The 20,611-nt window shown below is 38.0% G+C and overlaps 1 protein-coding gene across 2 annotated transcripts in view; it reads left to right on the top strand.

Moving 5' to 3' along the window:
• Positions 1-13,214: 13,214 nt before the first annotated feature.
• LOC123873066 (visual system homeobox 2-like) overlaps positions 13,215-20,611 on the top strand; it is a 131,460-nt gene continuing 124,063 nt past the window's right edge. For both annotated transcript variants that reach the window (XM_045917750.1, XM_045917749.1), the window contains exon 1: positions 13,215-13,881. In XM_045917750.1, coding sequence (XP_045773706.1) covers positions 13,572-13,881 — 310 coding nt within the window. In that variant the 5' untranslated portion in view covers positions 13,215-13,571. The remainder of the gene's footprint in view (positions 13,882-20,611) is intronic.

The following is a 20,611-nucleotide window of genomic DNA, read 5'->3' as shown; positions in this document are numbered from 1 at the left end:
AGACAATTACTTATTTAGAAATTGTAAATTCCTAAAAATACCCCTGCCGGGTAAATTGTAGAGTAGTCACTTTCGTCTAACTTGTAAGTTTTTTGCGGCCAGGAGCTTGTGGCAATCTATAGTTATACCTACTCTGATGATGCCCATTGACCACGAATTGAGAAGCGTGGATCTACTTAAGAGGGGCCTCTCCGTCACTCGCTCCATGCAATCATAGTTCCAATTTCATTTGAATATTAAGCAACCAAAGTCCATGAAAGAAAGTCCATGAATCATCAAATAATCATCAGCAGACTACCTACCTACAACTAGTTATCCTATATCCCTCATCCGCAATAAAATCACACATCAATAATGATCGAGACGCGGTGAGGGGCCGGCGGGGGGCGGCGGGGGGGGGGGCGAGGCTCCGCCCTCAACTTAGGTTTTTTAATCAACGCCTGTCATTAGTATGCGGCATAATGGAGCGGACCTACCGCCTACCTACCGCTAGCTACGCGGTATAGGCTTACCGTGCTACCGCGCACTACGGATAACCGCCGGTGGGTCTTATCCGCAACATTTTAAACCCCTCAGGAACCAAAAGCTTAATTTGCTATAATCCGCTGAAACAGACCAATTTCGGTAGGTATATGGTGCAACATGCAGCATGTGACATACAACGCCCACCCTCCTACTGCTAAACCTGCAGGAAACACCAGCCACTAAGTAAGCAATACGAACCACCACCACGCAACACCACATGTCATAATATCCCCTAAAATACACTCGACGCAAATATCGCTCCGCTTCTACCTCCTACAAAATTTCGAACATCTAGGCACAAAAAGGGAGGTATTAGTAATACCTAAACGTATGAAAGGTATAGATAAACCACTGCCAACCAAGACACAGATATTAGTTTCTAGAATATGTCTGCAAAATTTCATGGACTTTGGTTGCTTAATATTCAAATTAAATTGGAACTACGATTGTATGAAACGAGTGGAAACGAGTGACGGAGAGAGCCCTGTTAACATTGTACCAAACAAGTAAATAAAAAAAAGACAATCCAGACTGCCCTGCCAAAAAACGAACTAAAGTGCTAAAAGTTATAAAAACCATGAAAATGTCACCATTAGATGTGATATTGATTTTTTTAATAATTTTAAAGCCAGTGTCACTCGGGATGTTGTAAGGATTGTTACGATATCGCATTCATCCAAAATATCTGTCCAAGCCTTAAGAAGTTATGAGATAACTCACTTATATGAACCCTGAAAATATTACCCTGCTATTCTTTAGACCTCTACATGTACCTGAAAATAATAACTTATAGCTAGGTACTTACCTGGGGATAAGTGGTTTTGCGGTTAATAGCTACAGCCGCCTGCGGCAGAAAACCGTAGTGCGTTGTGGCACCACCGTATACGTATACAATACTGCGGTTTTCACGCGGATTATTCAATTAGCACGAATAGTGAACTTTTTGAGGAAAATGCGGTTCTGAAAGCGTAATTACACCTTGCAAGTGAATAGTAAATTGAAAGTAAAGTATTTTGTAGCTGTACACTGAAATTACAAATTATTTTACAACGACCAAGTTTGATCTCAAAATAAAATTCAGAGAAAATGGCCTTTTTATTAATATAATTAAGATCTTTCTGGATGCTAGAAGTATTTTATTAATGTTACATAAGTACCTACTTATTACTTATCTATGAAAATTATTATTGGTAGATATTAGATCTTTTGTTTCATCATCAACATCTACTTATTGTCAGCTTAGGTACCTACCTACCTACTACTGAACACGGGTCTCCTCTCAGAATGAGAACGGTTCGATTCTCATTCTGTTACGGACACCGGTAAAGTCTGCCAATCTGCACTTGGCCAGCGTGGCAGATTGGCCCCAACATTCAGGAGACCTGTGCTCAGTAGTGGCCTGACGATGGGTCGATCATGAAGACGATGAAGTTTTAAATCTAAAATTTTCTTTTTGCCCCGAGCCCGCAAACGTCACGCAAACCACGTTTTCCATTTTACGCAATTTACTAACGTTCTAAATAGATAATACTTTTCATTCGCTAAGTGAAACGGAACGGGAGACGTAATTATCGTTTTAAAACGTTTGCCATTAAAAGCCGATTGTGTTTACTTTTCCGACGAGTTATACTTAGTCTTGACTCTCAGTACGAGATGCGGGTGCTTGACTGTTTGATAATGCTTTGATACGATCCTTTAATGTCCATAATCCATATTGCTCTCTCCGAGATGACGTGCACTCTGCCGCGTCGGAGCAAAACAAACACATTTCCTTGAAGTTTCACTATTACGTAGGCTTACAGTACCTTATTTGATTCTCTTTAAGAGGGGTGTATTCGTAGTGCGCTCCATACAAACGTAGTTTGGCTCTTATTTGAATACTTACCAACAAATCAAATTCAATGTTTGGTAGATACGTACCTACGAAGTCCGGCTATATTATGTCTGTGGTTTTCCAGATTTCCCTTAAATATTTAGTTTGAAAGTTACAGACTTTAACATACAAATCATTTAATCCATGTAATTTTAAAACTAGTTAGGTATGTTTGCGGAAACTGGTACACCACATACATAAATACCTGTTAAGTAGTTTCTACTAGAGTGTGTCTACAATTAGGTCAAGTTTGGTTGGTTATAAATATACAAATGAGAACCAAACTACGAGTAAGTAGGCACACACAGTACGTTTGTAAGGAGAGAGTGACGCAGAGTCGACTCTATTGAACTTCACAATCAGATACCTAGTCTACAGTTCACGATATACTTAGTTTTAATATTCTATGATGTAAGTAGTTAGTAGGTATACCTAGATACAGTTAAAAAGTTGATATTTTAAGTTTTCTGAGAAAGTTGACTGAATTCAACATACTTACTTAGCTAAGTAAGTTGAATACAATCATGATTGTCATACTTAACATAAAATGCCATGTAGGTAAGTGTTTTTACCTGTTATGTGTTTATGGTATGGTATGTTGTACCTATACGTAAGTAAGTATTTACATACGGAGTTCATTTCTAAAAACATCCAAAATTAACTGAAAAGTAAAAAACATTCATATTTGAAAATAGTGCCATACCTACTTACTCTTACCATAAATTTTTTCAAAAAGTTGTAAGTGCCACTCGGTGTCGGGATGATGTAAAGATTCTGACGATACCTACCCATAGGTACATCTAAATCTGTTCAAAATCAAATGTTCAAAATGTTTCTGTAAATAAAGAAACTTACACAAAATGCATAGGTAGGTACATAATATGATTATGAACTCTGAAACATGAGATACACTCCTTTTTTGGGTAGTCGTGTAAAAATAACTGTGTAGTGGCAACCCTAGGCCGGCCGCGATGGCCAGAAGGAACGCGTTTGTCCGCCCCAACCCCTGAGGGTGCATAATTGCGGCCGCGCGACTCGCAACCCGCGGCCACCCCGCAACCCCGCAACCTGCAACCTGCAACCCGCAACCCGCCGCTAACTAGTTGTGTGCATTATTGCGACTGCGGTCCGTGTGACCGGTATGAAGGCGATTTCTGAAATACTATTATTTATCTACTTAGGTATATCTACTTGATAAATCACTGGTTTCGTCCGGATGGAATATGTTAAAAACCTTTCTCAGTGGGTGTGGGGGTTTCATAGTAAAGCGAAAATTCCAAATTTCTAGATCAAATACTTAAATAATTAATTTAAGTTAAACTTTAGTTCAACGTAAAACATGTTTAGAAGTCAGTTTATCTTTTTAGGGTTCCGTACCCAAAGGGTAAAAATAAAAACCTTATTAATGTCACTCTGCTGTCTGCCCGTAACTACGTCTGTCTATCTGTCTGTCCGTCTGTCTTTCCGCGAGTCAGAAGTCTGTACAAGTACCTAAGTAGCTCGTAAACGAAATGAGCTACAAATCTGAATTTTCGGTATTTGGTATTCATTGACTCAAAGCTGAATACTGAATTAGAAAAAATTCAAATTAAATTAAATCATTTTTCAGTAGGGCTTCTATAGGTTACTTACCTACATTAAGAGCTAGAATATTTTACCTATGTGGGGTATTATTGTCTAGAGCTCATTCAGTAAATTTTTTTATTTTAAAAAATAAAGAAAACGGGGGCTGTCAAAGTTGTCAATTTTAGACCATTTTTGTGGCTCTATCTCAAAAACTACTCTAGTTAGGAATATGAAATTTCGGTATAGTAGGTATGTAGTGTACCATATAAGTTGGTACTTACCTTATGTATTTAAACAACAAATAATGAAAACAATGATTTATAAAGCTGTTTGTAAGCTATGAACAAAACAAACGAACATTTTTTGGGTTCATCTTTTGCGATGTCTACTCGGATGTCTATGCGAAATTCATAGGCTGAAATGATGATGAATCAATCCAAAATAATGACATACTTTACTAAATGATTGGCTCAAAACATTGTAAAACAACTTTATTCTAGCGATTTCCAATTCCGCATTGATTTACGTTTTAAAAAATTCCATTTTTGTAGAGGTCTTTGTACTTAGAAAAAGTTGAGATTTTGCGTGCAGATTACACGCAAATGTCAAATTCCTATAAGCAATAGTTTGCAGCTTATATTGTTTTGTGAATCAGTTTCTATTTTTATTTGGTAACATATCATCCATCTATCTACCTACCTATCTACCATATAATACCTACTGATATTATAAAGATTTAAAGTTTGTAAGTTTGTTTGTGAGAAGAGATTTCTGGAACTACAAAACCAACTGGAAAATTCTTTCACCAGTAAGTAGAAAGCTACATATTCTTTAGTGACATAGGCTATAGGTATTTTATTTTCAAAAAAGTTAGAGATCCCTATCTACGAAAATTATAATAAGCTACCCGTGCGAAGCCGGGATGGGTCGCTAGTTATAAATATACATAGGTGGTCCCTGCTTTACTCACAAGGTTAGTCGAACTAATTTCGAACCCATCCGGGGTTCTATTTCACAGGGACTCAGCTCAGTAGAGTCAAAAATAATATTAATTAGGTCCACGACCATAAAAGTCATCGCACACACAATTTTTAAAATCTAATTTAATTTTTATGGAGCGAGTGACGGAGAGAGAGGGGTCTCTCCGTCATTCGCTCTATACAAACGTATAGTTCCAATTTCATTTGAACATTAAGCAACCAAAGTCCATGAAATGCAGACATATTTTCTAGAATAGAATTCTTTAGAAACTAATATGCCTTTGATTTTGTTCTTTAGAAACTAAAATGCCTTTGATTTTGTAGAACTGTCTTTCTGTTAAAATATTTGGTTTCAAAGTTATGCGGTCTTAAAAATTCAATACAAATCTTTGAGCCCCTGTAATTTTAAAACTAGGTACATATTTTTAGAAAAATCAAAAACACCACAGGCACAGATATTAGTTTTAAGAATATGTCTGCAAATTTCATGGACTTTGATTGCTTAATATTCAAATGAAATTGGAACTACGATTGTATGGAGTAAGTGACGGAGAGAGCCCTGTTAACTCACCTTCATAATCCATAGTTTTTATTCATTGTACCTACCTACCTACCTACCTATGTCTACTTGCTTCTATAATAACTGACAGTAGAAATATTTTACTACGAATTTATCTGCAACCATTTGATCTTATCTAATTCCTAAGTGAAATCACATCGAGTCCAATCACAAAAACCAACTAAAGATCGACGACAATTGAATAAACCATCAACATAAAGTATTCAGTAAGAGGATTACAGCGGCCGCCGCTAACTGAGGCTGCGACTTGCGAGCCGTAAATAACACTAACGGAGATTAATGTGCGAGGGAATGTCTTGCCAATACTAATACCTAAGAGTTCGGATAAATCTGTGTCGAACATTGTGACTTGTGGTCCTGCAAGTAAGGAAGATTCTTTATTCGAGGATTCACAAATACTAAAAATACTTAAATATATAAATTATAAAACGAAAATGTCATCCAAATCACTGTAACGAGGCAGGGTGCCCAGAACGCTGGCTGCGTTACCTCGTTGATTGGCCAGACTAATATGCTGACCAAGGTAACTGTCAGGCCTCCGGTAAAATTTGTATCAACTACAACAAATAATATTATGATGTGTAGGCATGTGCCCAGTGCAGCGTCCTGTTCGGGAGTTGGACAGCATAGGTCGCGGGTTCGATCCCGGTCCAACTGATCGAAGTTATCACCACAGGATCAGCGATACCTATACTTGCCCACTAACCTACTATGTACCTACCTATATCTTGTTAAGTAGCTACTTCTGGATTAAGTAGCATTCTAATTTCAGTAAGTAGGTAGATACCTAGGTACTTAGGTAGTTTCAGAGTTTTATACATCGATGGTTTATTGACTGAAAATTTTTCCTCTATATATAATACCTACTTATTACCTAGTATTAGGTGTATTAATACTCAGATAGAAAGAATTTCACACATCAGGACTACCTAATAAAATCAATGTGTACCTACAACTTAACATAAAATGCCTAATAAACCTAAACACGTCATGACTACCACAAGAACCCAAAAACTAACTTTCTACTCAGTTCACTCTATTGCTCGTTTTATGATTTTTTTGTTATGAAAAGAGTAGGTAACGAGTATAATGGTGGTACTAATATCTAGATAGTCAGGGCGTTTGTGTCGTGAGGCTCTCAAGACGACACTAGCTGTCAAGAGTGACGGAACAAAGCGGGGAGGAGAAAAAATTGTTTTCTTTGGAGCATGCTCGTCAGTGGGGCTTTTATCTCGCTGTACACACGCTGCTGTGGCATTGTTGTGCTCATAGATAAAGGAGTGGTTGTGCTGGGCTCATTGCTTGCACTGTTGTAGGCAGCCACGTCCTGATGCTACCTTATTGCGGTTGATGATGCGGCAAATCTGTGGGTAAAATTATACAGCCTTTATTTTTATTTTTGAGCGTGGATTTGACCTGCAGCTCGCTCCAGCAATGCGCGGGACTTCAATTAATTTTGCACATGTCATAATAATATTGTGTATCAAATCTTTGGAAAGAGTAACCGCCGAGGTTCCTAGTGGATCTGCTCGGTAGGAAAGGCATTCCAAAGTACTTAGGTAGGTACTTGTAATAGTTTAATTGAATAAAAATATTTTGAATTACTTACCTACTCCCGTTGTATCAGTGCGAGCAAATCTTGTGTTTATTATGAATTTCGCATCTTGGAAAGTAGGTACTTTCATAGATTATGATCTAAATCCATGATCTAAATCATTATAGGTAGATCCATGGATCTAACTTAGTTACAACTAACGACCCGCCCCGGTTTCGCACGGGTGCAATGTAGATAGTAGCTAATGTTGTATCAGTGTGATTATCTATAGGTACTTACTAATAATAGGTATGAAGAGGAAAAGTTTGTAAGTTTGTTTGTAGGAAGTAATCTCTAGAACTAGCGAACCGATTTTTAAAATTCATTTTATTTAAAAAAATTAGAGATTCCTACGACAATTGTAATAATTGCGAAGTGTGCCCGTGCGAAGCCGAGGCGGATCGCTAGTTTTGTTATATTCCAAAAAATTAGACGCTTTTTGGGTGAAAGCTTTCAGCCGGCTTGATTTTTTCCGACTACCTACATCTTGAACAATTATCGTCATTATTTCAACAAATTAAGACGAAACAATTTATTGAACTGGGTATCTATACGTATAAACCTTCCTCTTGAATCACTAGCATTGATAAAACCCGCATTAAAATCGTTGCATCCGTTCGAAGCCAGGGCGGATCCCTAGTATAAAATATTTAATGACCTAGGTATACACTATAGGTATACCTGCTATACTTACAGAGATTTGTGTTTATTCGTTGGGCACCATAATATTGAGGGTCCAGAGAGGAAGGCAGGAGGCTCACATTACCGAGCCTTCAATGCGCAATGGCCGACCTCCGCCGTTTGTTAGTGCGGTGTTTTGTGCACACACACTACACACGACACGGAGCGAACACAGTTCACACGAATTTTTTTTATGTAGAAATTTTCTTTTTCTTTTTATAAACATAAGAATTTCTTTGATATTTTGCTATGATATGTAAAAGTAGGTAGGTACCTTTTTTTTTTTTTTTTTTTTTTTTTTTTTTTTTTTTTTTTTTTTTTTTTTTTTTTTTTTGGTATTATACAGGTAGGTACCTACCTACACTTATTGGAAGATGACAAATGTCCAATATAATCAGGTACTTAATTATCATTTTAAACCTAACTATTTTTTAAAAACTTTATTTCCAAAAATATGAAGTCCTAAGTACCTACTAGCGATCGCCTCGGCAAAAATAAGTATATAAACTCTGTTTGTTCCCTATCCCGTTGTAACTTCGAAAAATCCTGGTTTTGCGCAAAATGCTATTCTTTATCTATAATGGGTTCCCAACGAGTCACACTCAATCGCGTCACAGTGTGACTCGTTGGAAATCCATCGAAATTTTTCTCCCATCTAGTCACACTGTTACTAGTTGCAACTTACGAGTCACATTGTTACTCTGAATGTGACTCGTTGGGAAGATTTTTTAAATTTAGTCATATTTATTTACATGAGTGAGTGATGATGATAAAATCAATTAATTTTTGAGATGAAGTATTATAGATAAACATAGAGGTCGCATCACTATAATAATAACTAACTTTTTCCCACGTCCTAACATAGATTTAGGTTTAAAAATCCCATTGGCAAAACCAATTTTCAATTTTCCGAATATTTTCTGTTCTCACATACTTACTTAAGTATTCAGGTAAGTACATTCTGCTGTTATCTTGCTTACAAAGTATTAAAAAGTAGTTTTGGAGTTATTGCCAGAAAACATGGGAATTTAAAATACCTGCTTAGGTAACTAACGTTTACAAAAATTTGCTACGTTAGGGGCAAACTAAAACCAATTTAAAAACCTTGGTCTTATACTTAAGTAGGTAGGTAGGTACCTGTACCAACATAAGATTCTTTTTTATAAAACTGAGTTTTTGAAAACTTTCACGTTTTTTAGCGGTAACTCTAGAAAACTACTTTTTGGAGTTAGAAAAGAGAGAAGTGAGAACCCATGCAAAATCTTATATTCTAATTGTAGACCCATTGTAGACCCAGCAGCAGTTGAGTGGCAGCTGAGGTAAGTAGGTAGGTAGCTAGGTACATAGCTATGTCTGTCAAGCAGTTTTGGCTAACAAAAATAATACTTATTTTATAGACAAAATTAATGAATAAAAAAATCCGCTAACTCATTATTTCATCTTCAGAAATGTATTATTTGGAATTAATGTGCAAAATCAATACCGCATCACGAAATATAGGATAGGTTATACCTACGATCTGTTTTTATAATTGTTCCGTTGGTGCAGACGAGACGGGTGAAATTAATTAGTAGCGAGAGGCGCAAATTGCAAATCCGATAGACGCACTCGGCGCGACTTTGATCTACTAATGAGAGCCGCCAATCTCACCCCCGTTCACACCGCGTCAACTTTGTCGGATCTACTTTTTATCGGATCCTGCAAAAATCGGATAGTGCGTTCACACGACCGTCCAGCGTCGTCAGCCACGCCGCACGGTGAGATCCCCGCCCGCGTCCACCGCCCGTCCAAGTTACCGGCAGGGCGATTCGCTAACTCAGTGTTCAGCGATGAATGATAGCCATAGAGCTTATATTTGATATTAATTACATTCAAGCCTGTACGAACTTCAAGAATTCAAGGATTAGACTCTGTAAGATTTGTACTTCGAGTTAGAGTGTGATATGTATGAATAGTAGGTACAGTGCAGGGAAATCACAATCGATACAAGTTATAGCGTCTAAACAATTCGAGTTATAGGGTTTCTGTAACTCAACGGAAGGGAATGATTAATTATTTTGCCTTAGCGAGGATTTCGGGTTAACGGGGTTTGAGTTAAAGAGGTTCCACTGTACCTATATTTTGTAATCCATTGAAGTTTTTTTACGAAAAATTATTTTCATAACACTCATTGAAGCAGCAATGTAGAGCCAACCAAAGTCAAATGAGCTCGGTGGCTATCATTTATCGTTGGATACTGAGTTAGTGGATCAGCATGCAGTTCTGGTTTTTGCCGTATATTGCTATCGTATGCTTGTGTGAACTGAATGAACACTAACGTATTGAACTGTTAGATACCCCTAAATCGGATCTGGCATTTTTTAGTGCGACCGGACCGATTTGTAGTAGCAAAATCTGATAACAAATACGTAGCAGGATCTGTTTTTTGCCGGATCCTACAATCGTATGCTTGTATGACCGCGTGTATCGGAAAACTGTTGCCGGATTCTACAAAAAACAGTTCCCGCTAAAAATCGGATATTCCGGTGTAAACGGGCCATCACTAGTGCTCTCTGGCCTCGGTCTGGGGCCTCAGACTTCGAGTCCCGGACCTCAAGCCTCAAGTCTTGGGACTCGGACAGACTTCGTGTCTACGGATTATGCTAATAGGTGGGTATGTAACTTGTCGCCCACTTTGGATTATCGAGCGGTTTCTTCATTACCATCTGTTTTCTATGCAAATTGCCAATACAGTTCAGACACTATTGGCAAGAAAGAATAGAGAAACTAGATTTGAATGAGAAAAGTTTATTTTTTTCATATTTAACTAATTAAGTACTTATCAGTGATCTGTTATTGTTTCGATGGAGAGAGCTGTCCTCGGAGTTTCTCTACGTGCTCAAATCAGAAATGAGGAGATGCGTAAGAGAACCAGAATAACCGACATGACACAGCTCAGCGAGGTGTGCTGCTGAAGTGGCAATGGTCCCAACGTGCTAGAATGGTGACCTGACCCCGCATATGAAAAAGCTAACAAACCAAACTTCACTTCAGTTGGTCGGTAAGACTAAACAGTGTCTCAGCCGGAGACATATCAAAAGGAAAGACTGTTCATTTTTAGGGTTCCGTACCCAAAAAGTCAAAACGGAGCCCTATTAATTTCACTCTGCTGTCTGTCTGCCTGTCTGTCTGTCTGTGTGTCCGCGTGTCACAGGTCTCTAGCTCGTAGACGAAATGGATTAAGTACAAACCTGAAATTTTGGTATTTGGTGTAGAATGTTGAACCAAAACCAATTATTGAATTAAAAATTAAATCAGATTATTTTTCAGGGGGCTCCCATGGATGAAAAAGGAGCCGATTTTTATTGTTTTTGTTTAGAGCTCATTGAGTAGAGTACGAATATACCTAGGTATTTTTTATTTTTACCTTAAAAATAAAGAAAAGGGGGCTGTCAAATTGTGACGGGGGCTATCTCAAAAAATAAACTAAGTAGTTAGGAATGTAAAATTTCGGTAGATAGATGTATTAGGTATGTACCATATTAGGTATACTGTGTTTAAACCACAAATACTGAAAATAACGATTAACCTATAGCTAAAATAGTTTGTAAGCTGTGACTAAAACAAATGAACCCTTTTTAGGGTTTCCTTTCACGGCTTACCTACTAACGATGTTCTAGCTCAAAAAAGAAATATTTCTTACACCCAAAATATGGTGTTCATAATTATTATGTACTACCTACCTACCTACAGAACCCTAAAAGAGCGAGGTCCGACTCGCACTTGACCGGTTTCTTAAACAAGTCCCCGCCATGCCTCACTCTTTAGCTTCCAATTACCTACTTAGGTAAGATTTAGAAAATAATGACTTTTAGTGTTTGGAGCAAGTTGATTTAGAAAATTTCTAAAGTAGGAATATTTTCAAGAGTTTTTGTTTTATCCAAAACTTTAAGCGACTTTAAATACCTACCTACGTAAATTACTACATACCTACCTACCTACTTACCTACTACATTACTAGAATTTAAGATGCGCTAAGTATATTTAAAATTATATTACCTGAATACAATTTATAATTAAGTACTTAGGAATAGAAATATCCGTTGCATTCAAAATATTCTTATATCAGATGTCATGTTGTAAGTAGGTAAATTGTAACTGAAATTAAAAATATATTATTATTACCTACCTATTAAACATAGTGTCGCTAACTCGCTACACCCGCAGACGCACTTAGGTACCTATCATTTTGCTTTTATTTTATTATTTTTTACTGTTTGTTAAATAAATGTTTTCTATTTCTAGGAATAAAATAGAATCTATTGGCTATAAATATAATCTTATGGTTATTGTAATAAAATATGAATAGTTATAACCTATAGGTATCTACTTAAATAATAAACACAAGTTAGGTAGCGACATTACCTATATTATAGTAGTAAGTGAATAGACTTTACCTAAGTGTGAATTAATTTAAAAAAGTTATTAATTAGTTATTTCTGTTTATAAGCAACAGGTTCTCAAATTTAATTTTCTTCTAAGATTGATATTGCTCAAAATATTTGTATGCCCATCAATTTAAATCATCGTATCTATAGTAAGTAGTAGGCTATCTAAGTAATAAAAGCTCTTGAAATCTTCTCATGTAGAGAATGTAAATCTTAGTTGCCTACCCCTTTTTGAGTGAAATCTGGTTTGAGGTCGGTCGGTACTCGGTAGTGTCAATACAGGGCTGGCACATAGTGCGAGCCTTTGTTTCGGGCGCGGACTACATGGCAGGTAGACATGATCAATAGTGGGACATTATACACTCGTGTGAAACCGCGGACGAGGAAATTAATACTCGCTCGCCATTCACTCGACGAAATAAGGCGGAGGACAGACTGGGAAGTTGCTCGCATCCACCTGCCGCGACGAAACGCGACGGTCCGCGACTCCGGCCCCCTCCCCACGCGCCCGCCGCTCACCCCCTCGCTCGCCACACTCGCTCTATTCATTTCTACAATTAATCAAAATTAAATCAAATCTATACGCTTTACACCATTCCATATTCTACTGAATGGTAATACAGTGAGATTTTGTTCAGCAAATCGTCGGGTAGGCGTGTCTCCCGCGAAGAAATCTGGCCAATAGAGTGCGGTAACAAAATATCCGTATTGGCTATTAGTAGGCCCCGCCCGCCCGCAATGGGGGGTTGCAGTGCTCCTTCTAAAAGGCCGTATAGACCGCATCCGTGGAAGGTTTTTGCGCCGTTTTTAGCATTACGTTGCGGTTCGCGTCTCGGTTCGAAAAGGTCGTTCGGTGTACGAGAAGGGTGGTGAATTACGATTTTTCGATGTGGAGCGCCCGGTGCCGGTGTTTCGAGGGGGGTTTTCTCGTTTTTACAAAGAGACGGGCGGCGCCGCGGGCAGATGCGCTCCTGACGCCGCGGTGAGTGCTCGTGCCGTGTTTTGCAAAAATACGCGATCTAAATAATTTTCGCGATTTTCCGTCTTTTGAAAGAAAAAGGAAAATTTTCTCCTTTTCAAAATTCAATAGTAACGATGTAGAAATTCAGAGGCCTAAAATTTGTTGACGTTGAATTGACAGTAAACCGTAAGAAAAGTGTTATTTAGAACTTTCAAATTAAACTTTAAAATAGTACCAAGTGATTTTAGAAGAAATTTCTATCAATAAAAAACCGCAAATAAATTGTGATATATTTTTATTCAAATATGGAGCGCAGCAAGTTATTAATATAGCAAATTCTGCAATAATATTCTTAAGTTAGAAGTACACCAGCGGGCACCAAACATGCAGGCGATGAGTGCGAACGCGAGCGCGCCAAGAGCGCCGCAACGGTCTCCCTTCGCGATACAAGAACTGCTGGGTCTGTCCGATAACCGGGATAGTAGAGACCGGTACTTTGAAAATCGAGACGGAGACCGCTGTTTCGACGGAGTTTTGAATTTATCAGAGAGTAGAGACCACAGAACGTACACGCCACAGTTCCAACTGCCCGCATCCGTGGCCAGCCGCGTGGCGTACGCTGCGGCTTTCAATGCGCAAGCCGCCGTCGCCGCGGCGTTCCTCCCGGGCCCTCCGCTCTTACATCCACCACCTGGTAGGTACACCTCTTTTCTGCACCATAGTGGCTGAGATTATCTATTTACATGACTGAAACCATAATTTACGTGTTGGTAGTCAGGCAGCACAAAGCTATCTAGGCATGTAAAGACATACAGTCGTCTTGTGCAGGCTACTTATTAACAGTAAGATTGAATTGATCGTTTGTGTAGAGTAATTTTAATTTTCATGAATTTCAAGTCAATCGTAAGTGAATTTTGTACTCTAGGTATATGCACATAGGTACATATATACAACATAGTACTTAGGTACATTGATTTGATTTAATATGTGCCTACAAACAACAATGTTATGAGACTAGGTAATAAGCTTTTTTAAACATAACTTTTTCACTTGTTACACGATTATTTTAGGTAGGTATAAGAATAAGTTTATCCAACTAAATTTTACCTTCTTAACACGCATTAAATTGCATCAGTAGTATTTGAAATTTAGTAAGCTGGTTTTAATTGAGCAGAGCACTTTAACATCCAAAATAATGGCAACCAACTTTTTAATAAGCAGATAAAGAATATTAAATCACACATCGCACAAAGGTATCTCGCGTACTCTTGTTTGTGAAGGGTTTTGAATCAGGCGAGCTGTGGTAGCTCGGCGTGATTAATTAGCGTTTTTTCTTTATTATAATTAGCTCTGTGCGAGACAATGGGCCGCGGACAATGCGGCGGCGGCCGCGGATCGGGTTTCCGCAACACGCACAGCGCGGCGAGCGCGGGAGTGTGCCCTAAGCCTTACGATCAATTTATTCGATTCAGATATTTTTTTTTTTTCAGTAAAAGTAGTCAGTATAGGATTGATGTAAAAGGCTTTATTTACTTTGTCGATAAAATGATCTAAACTTCGTTGTTATGATACAAAGTAGCCTGGATAGGTAGGTAAGCAGGGAAATGAAATTCAATCCAATTTGCAAAAAGGACATTAACTTTAGGTATTAAGTTGTTACAGACCTACGATGTATAAAGTTGCATAAAAGATGCCACCTTTATTGATTCTATGGCCTGATAAAATTATTCATAGATGCATAGAAGTTTGTACCTAGGTTATTTAAATATTGTACTTATTAAAAAATAAAATATCACTTAATTAGGCATAGATGCTAAGTTTATCGATTTTTGAATTAAGTCAATGGTTAGGTAGGCATCATGTTTTAAAATAAGAGATATCATCACTTTCCATCAGGTACGATTGTGGTCAAGCGCTTGCCTATAGTAAATAAAAAAAAAAGCTTTTTAAATCATGGAAAGTGTTTTTACCTACCTATTACCAAACTATTAAATTATTTCTACTTCCTTTGAATATTATTACTTCAAGTTAATACCTATCTATTAAAAAATAACTTATTTTTAGCTTGAATGAAATTCGTTTAATGAAATAAAGCCCAAATCTTTGTTTAATTGAGTAAAACTCTAAAAGTAAATTGAAAATAGAGGCTTGATTCCTATCCATTTACAACTAAACAGTTTATTATTTTATTGATCAATACTAAGTAGGTTCCTATCTATTACCTAACAACATTCTGTTATTATTATAAAATACCAATCTTCCTACTGAAAGAGATTTGAAAATCAGTTCCAGATTCATGCGCCGTCGGCATTGCAAATTTTCGCCGAACCAAAAACACAACAGTTTTTGATGTATTCCTTAATTTCTTACTGGTGAGACGAGTGGAATTAATTTGATTTTAAAAATAGATAAGTAGGTATGTAAACAGGCTAATGTTTTTGACCTACGCAGAGTTTTACAGAGGGTAAATACTTATACCTACTTGCCTGCTGTGTAAAATCTTAATTTAAAAAGCAGATTTACGGAAAATATTATGAATTGTTTAAATACCTGTAAGATAACAGTGTCGCAATTAAATTACCTATTTAATTGCGACATAATAATAATATATATATAATAATAATAGGCTAAAAGATTTCAACGCGCTCACTCCTGAGGCCTGATTAACATATGTACCTAATTTATATTTAAGTAGGACTTACTGCTTAGGTAGGTAGGCATGTTTTAATTTAAAAAAAACGGCCAAGTGCGAGTTGGACCTGGCACCGAAGGTTCCGTGCCTTAGAAGGATTCGTATAAAAGTTTTGACGATTAATTATTCATTTGAAAATGCAAGTTTGTACAGATAATTGTAAAAAAAAACCCATCCTACTATAAGTACAAAGATTACCGATTTTCGGATTTTTCCTTCAACTAGTAGGTACCTACTTTTGCTGTGAGACCTTTTTCCTGAAAATCAACATCTAATTACCGCTTATATACCTACTTACCTACGTTTTCGCAGCTCAAATTACAGCTAATCAATAAAATCAAATAATCAAGTTATATAGGCACACAATATGAGTATTAGGTACCTATACCTATATTATTATTAGATACGTGGACAGTGAGTCGCAAAACTCAAAAAGCTCAGTGTAACAAAGCGCGTGCGCAACCCTCCGCGCTAGGCTTATTATATTGAATGCCTTTCTAATTAGGCCTAAATCGGGCTTTGAATCGCCTAAAATTTTAGTTAGTGAAAATATGTGACTTTAAGATAAATAATAATTTGGTGAATTTGTCTGTTCGTACTTTTTAGAGTAGGTACTTTAATTTTTTTTTAATTTTTTTATACAATATTAGCTATTTTAATCATAACTAACATTCCCCTTTTCCCTCCAACTAAGCGTAAAGCTTGCTAGGAGTGGGTACGACAATAGTGCAACGGGTGGGGTTTGAACCGCCGACCTTTCGGAATAATTCCATTGCGTAGGTAGGTACCTAGAATGTTTTCTATTGTAGTTAGGTATTCTATTTGCCACAGTAAGTAGGCTAGGCGTCCAAAATATACCTACCAGCGGTGAATAGCATAGTGGTCAGACGTCGGGTCGACCTAGTCGGGGAAACCTAGGTTCGATTCTGGGTATGCACCTCTAACTTTTAAGAGTTACGTGCGTTTTAAGCAATTAAATAGGTATAGGTCAAGCACTCGCTTTAGCGATTAAGAAAAACATCGTGAGGAAACCTTCAGGCCTATCAGAAGTCTGTCAATCCGCACTGTAAGTATGGCTAGTGCGGAAGACTATGGCTAAACCCAATTCTCGGTCATAGAGGAGCCTCTGCTTGTAGTGAACCGGCGACAGGTTGAGATGAATGAATGTGTTTCTTACTGCAACTGTGTGTTCCAGCCATAGGTGAGAGAGAGTCAGCCAATAAAAACCGACCGAGTTCGAGTCAGACTCGCTCACCGAATGTTCCGTACTCGGACATTTTGCACGATAAATCAAAAACTACCTATTATACATAAAAACAAATAAAAATCTGTTTTAGAATGTACAGGTAAAGCCCTTTTGTATGAGACCCCACTAAGTATAGTTATCTTACTTTGAAAATTGAAAATAAGTACTAATTATTATACTTGTTCATGAACACATTTTCACTTTTTTTTTGTGATGTAACCACGAATTCACGGTTTATGGATTTTTTTCTTTACTTGTGCTATAAGACCACCTGTCTTTCATAATTTTAGGTCAACGGGAAGTACCCTATAGGTTTTCTTGACAGACACGACAGACGGACAGACAGATAACAAAGTGATCCTTAAGGGTTCTTTTTCCTTTTGAGGCACGGAACCCTAAAATGTGATTGGCATCGTCAACGTCCACGGGTCCGTCACGGGTCAGAAAGGAGACCCACGTTCAGTAGTGAGCCGACGATGAGTTCAAATGATGATGATGACATCCAAAATAGTTCAAGGAACACCACAGATACCTATATTAGGAATCTGAGTACCTACCTACCTAAGTATTTCAATTATTCGCTTTTCATAAGCATCCATGATCTGTAACCGAAGACAGGTTCACAAATGACAAATCAATTTCTATTAAAACGTTGTTCCATCCAAATCAGAGACAAACGGGGCCTTACATCACCACAAACAAAAGAGGCCTAAAAATATTTCCTTCAACAAAAATCCATCACTACAAAAAAACTGAAAAGGAATCAAAGGCTCGACAAAGAGTGGCATACAGACTGAAGCGCTGACCGCTAATGAATGTTGAGATATCAGCTAACCTATTATCAAACTGACAAATCTGTGGGGCTTTGTGCGGGGGCCATTGTGGGGCACAAAGGGGCATTCTGCGAGGTGCGAAGTGGAGCCCCTCATGTCTTGTCTTTATGCCGTTCAAAGCGAGTTTTTGCCCCAGTTCGGAAGGTGTCGCGAATTGTTTGACATGTGTTGACGACACGACGTCTATTCGCGAGCTCCTATGTACTATTGTTGTTGGAGCTAGCTCGTGATAAGGGTCTCGATTTGAATCTGGAGATGTTTACCTGTAGGATGCTTTAGATTAAGCTATTTTGAACAAGTGTGACTATGAAATTAAAGAATTTATTTATATCATGTAGGCAGCCTGTGGGTACACTTATGATATTATGTCAACTCTACCACCGGTTCAGAAAGTAGATTTTACTGAGAAGAGCCAGGAAAAACTCAACCTACCTACCTATTGGAGATGTCTGTCAACAAGTTCAAAGTTTCCTTATCGTAATATTTTAGGTTTCCGTACCTAAGGAAAAGGAAACAAACGGGTCAAGTGCGAGTCGGGTCTCGCTCTTTTAGGGTTCCGTATATAATTATGAACATCATATTTTAGGTGTATGAAATATTATTTCTTTTCCGAGTAATAAATCGTGAAAGAAAACCCCAAAAAATGTTCGTTTGTTTTAGTCACAGCTTACAAACTGTTTTATAAATCGTTTTTTTTTTCAGTATTAGTTGTTTAAAATACAGTATATGGTAAATATTCATATTCCTAACTATGTAGTTTAGTTTTGAGATAGTCCCCGTCATAAAAATGGTCTAAAAGTTAAAACTGACAACTTTGATGGCCCCCATTTCCTTATTTTTTAAGATAAAAAATATAAAAAATAGTCTACTCAATGAGCTCTAAAGAATGATACCCCACATGCCGGCACTTTCCCCCTGAAAGCCTCCCTGAAAAATAATTTAATTGAATTTCTAGGTCAATGTTTGGTTTTGGGTTAAAGATCTACACCAAATACCAATATTTCAGGTGTGTAACTCATTTCGTCTACGAGACTGTGACACGCGGACAGACAGACAGACAGCAGAGTGACATTAGTAGGGCTCCGTTTTTACCTTTTGGGTACGGAACCCTAAAAATTAATTACCATCTAGCGGCTTACAGATACAAATGTATTCGTCGCCGGCTCTGTCCTGTTTTAGTGTGTTGGCTAGTTTAGCATCACACACGGTAATTACACATTCGGCTGTCAGCTGACGCGGCGGGTTCCGCATCGATCTGCGCGGAATGCGGCACCAATCGTCACACGTTACCGTGTTAATTGGTACGGAACCCTGCCGCCTTAACATCAATGAGATTATTATTATATTAAGTGATTTTGTGAAGTGGTGATCGTAAAAAGAATGCCCGGCTGAGTTTGTTGTGGGCTCTTCTCAGATCTGGGCGCGTTTGGAACCCTCGTAGCTTCAGTTTTAAGTTTACGTAATTAATCATCACCACTGTATCACCTTACAAATCTAACAATTCTGACCATCAAAAGGAGTACTTACCTAGGTAGGTAGGTAGGTACCTACTTACTTTGAATAAATGATTTTGAGTTAGAGTTGTGACTTGTGAAGAGCTGAACTTATGTTATTGTTAAGTATATGAGAGTTATCCTTAATATCACAATGATAATATTGTCGAAGGTATGTGAATCAGCACTTGGTTAGCGGGGTGGATTCCCTAAATTCCCTAAACCTAAACCTAAATTCATCTTAAAGGTTACGAAGACAACTTTCAACAAGTGTTTCTTGGACGAGATATTTCCAACACTGCGGTTTCCGGTGCGAGGTCGCAAAGCTAGCACCTTGTACTTACGTGTTTCAGGATTTTTATAAATATCACCGCCTCACTGATTTTCAAAAACTTCACTCGAGCGAAGCCGGGTGGGTGAACTAGTACTACTATAACTATATTATGTTAAGTATAAATTCGCGTATCACATTGTACCAGCTGATTCGAGCAGTGGGTTCCGCATCGATCGGCGCGGAATGCGCCACAGTTAGTCACACATTAGCGCGGAACCCTGGTTCGCCTCTGTGGGGACGTACAGTTAGCAACAAAGATAGGGTTGCACCCGCCAGTGCAAGCGACTATGGGCGGGTGCAAAACTAGCTTTGGTGCTGACTGTACGTATTGCATGCTACTTAGGTGCACGCCGACACTGAAGATGCACTTAATTAAAAACATAATTTACAATAGTCATCTAGGTATATTGTAACCTAAGTACGATCATCATCATCAACCCTTCGCCGGTTCACTACTGAGTACAGCTCTATTGTCAGGATGAGAATCGTCTAACTGGTTTGGCCATAGTCCACTATGCTGGCCCAGTGCTGGTTGGCAGACTTCGCAATCCTAATAAAGAAATTCTAAGTATTTCAAATAAACAGCAAGCTTAGTTAGGTAGATACTTACTTATTTACCTGCCTGCTCAGACCCTGCTAAGAAATCTCCATGATGTTCTCAAAGGCATAGATATAATATGAAGTCTGCCAATCCGCACTTGGTCAGCGTGCTAGACTATGGTCAAACCCCTTCTCATTCCGAGAGGAAAGACATGTTCAGTATACCTATTGAGCCGGCGATGGTTTGATGATCATGATAAACTCTGGGTTACCACAGAGAATTTCT

The sequence above is a fragment of the Maniola jurtina genome, chromosome 16 (assembly GCF_905333055.1).
Source record: "Maniola jurtina chromosome 16, ilManJurt1.1, whole genome shotgun sequence".
In the NCBI taxonomy this organism is placed as follows: Eukaryota; Metazoa; Arthropoda; class Insecta; order Lepidoptera; family Nymphalidae; genus Maniola; species Maniola jurtina.
Note: the sequence above shows the minus strand (reverse complement) of the source record. Positions and strands in the feature narration are given on the sequence as shown.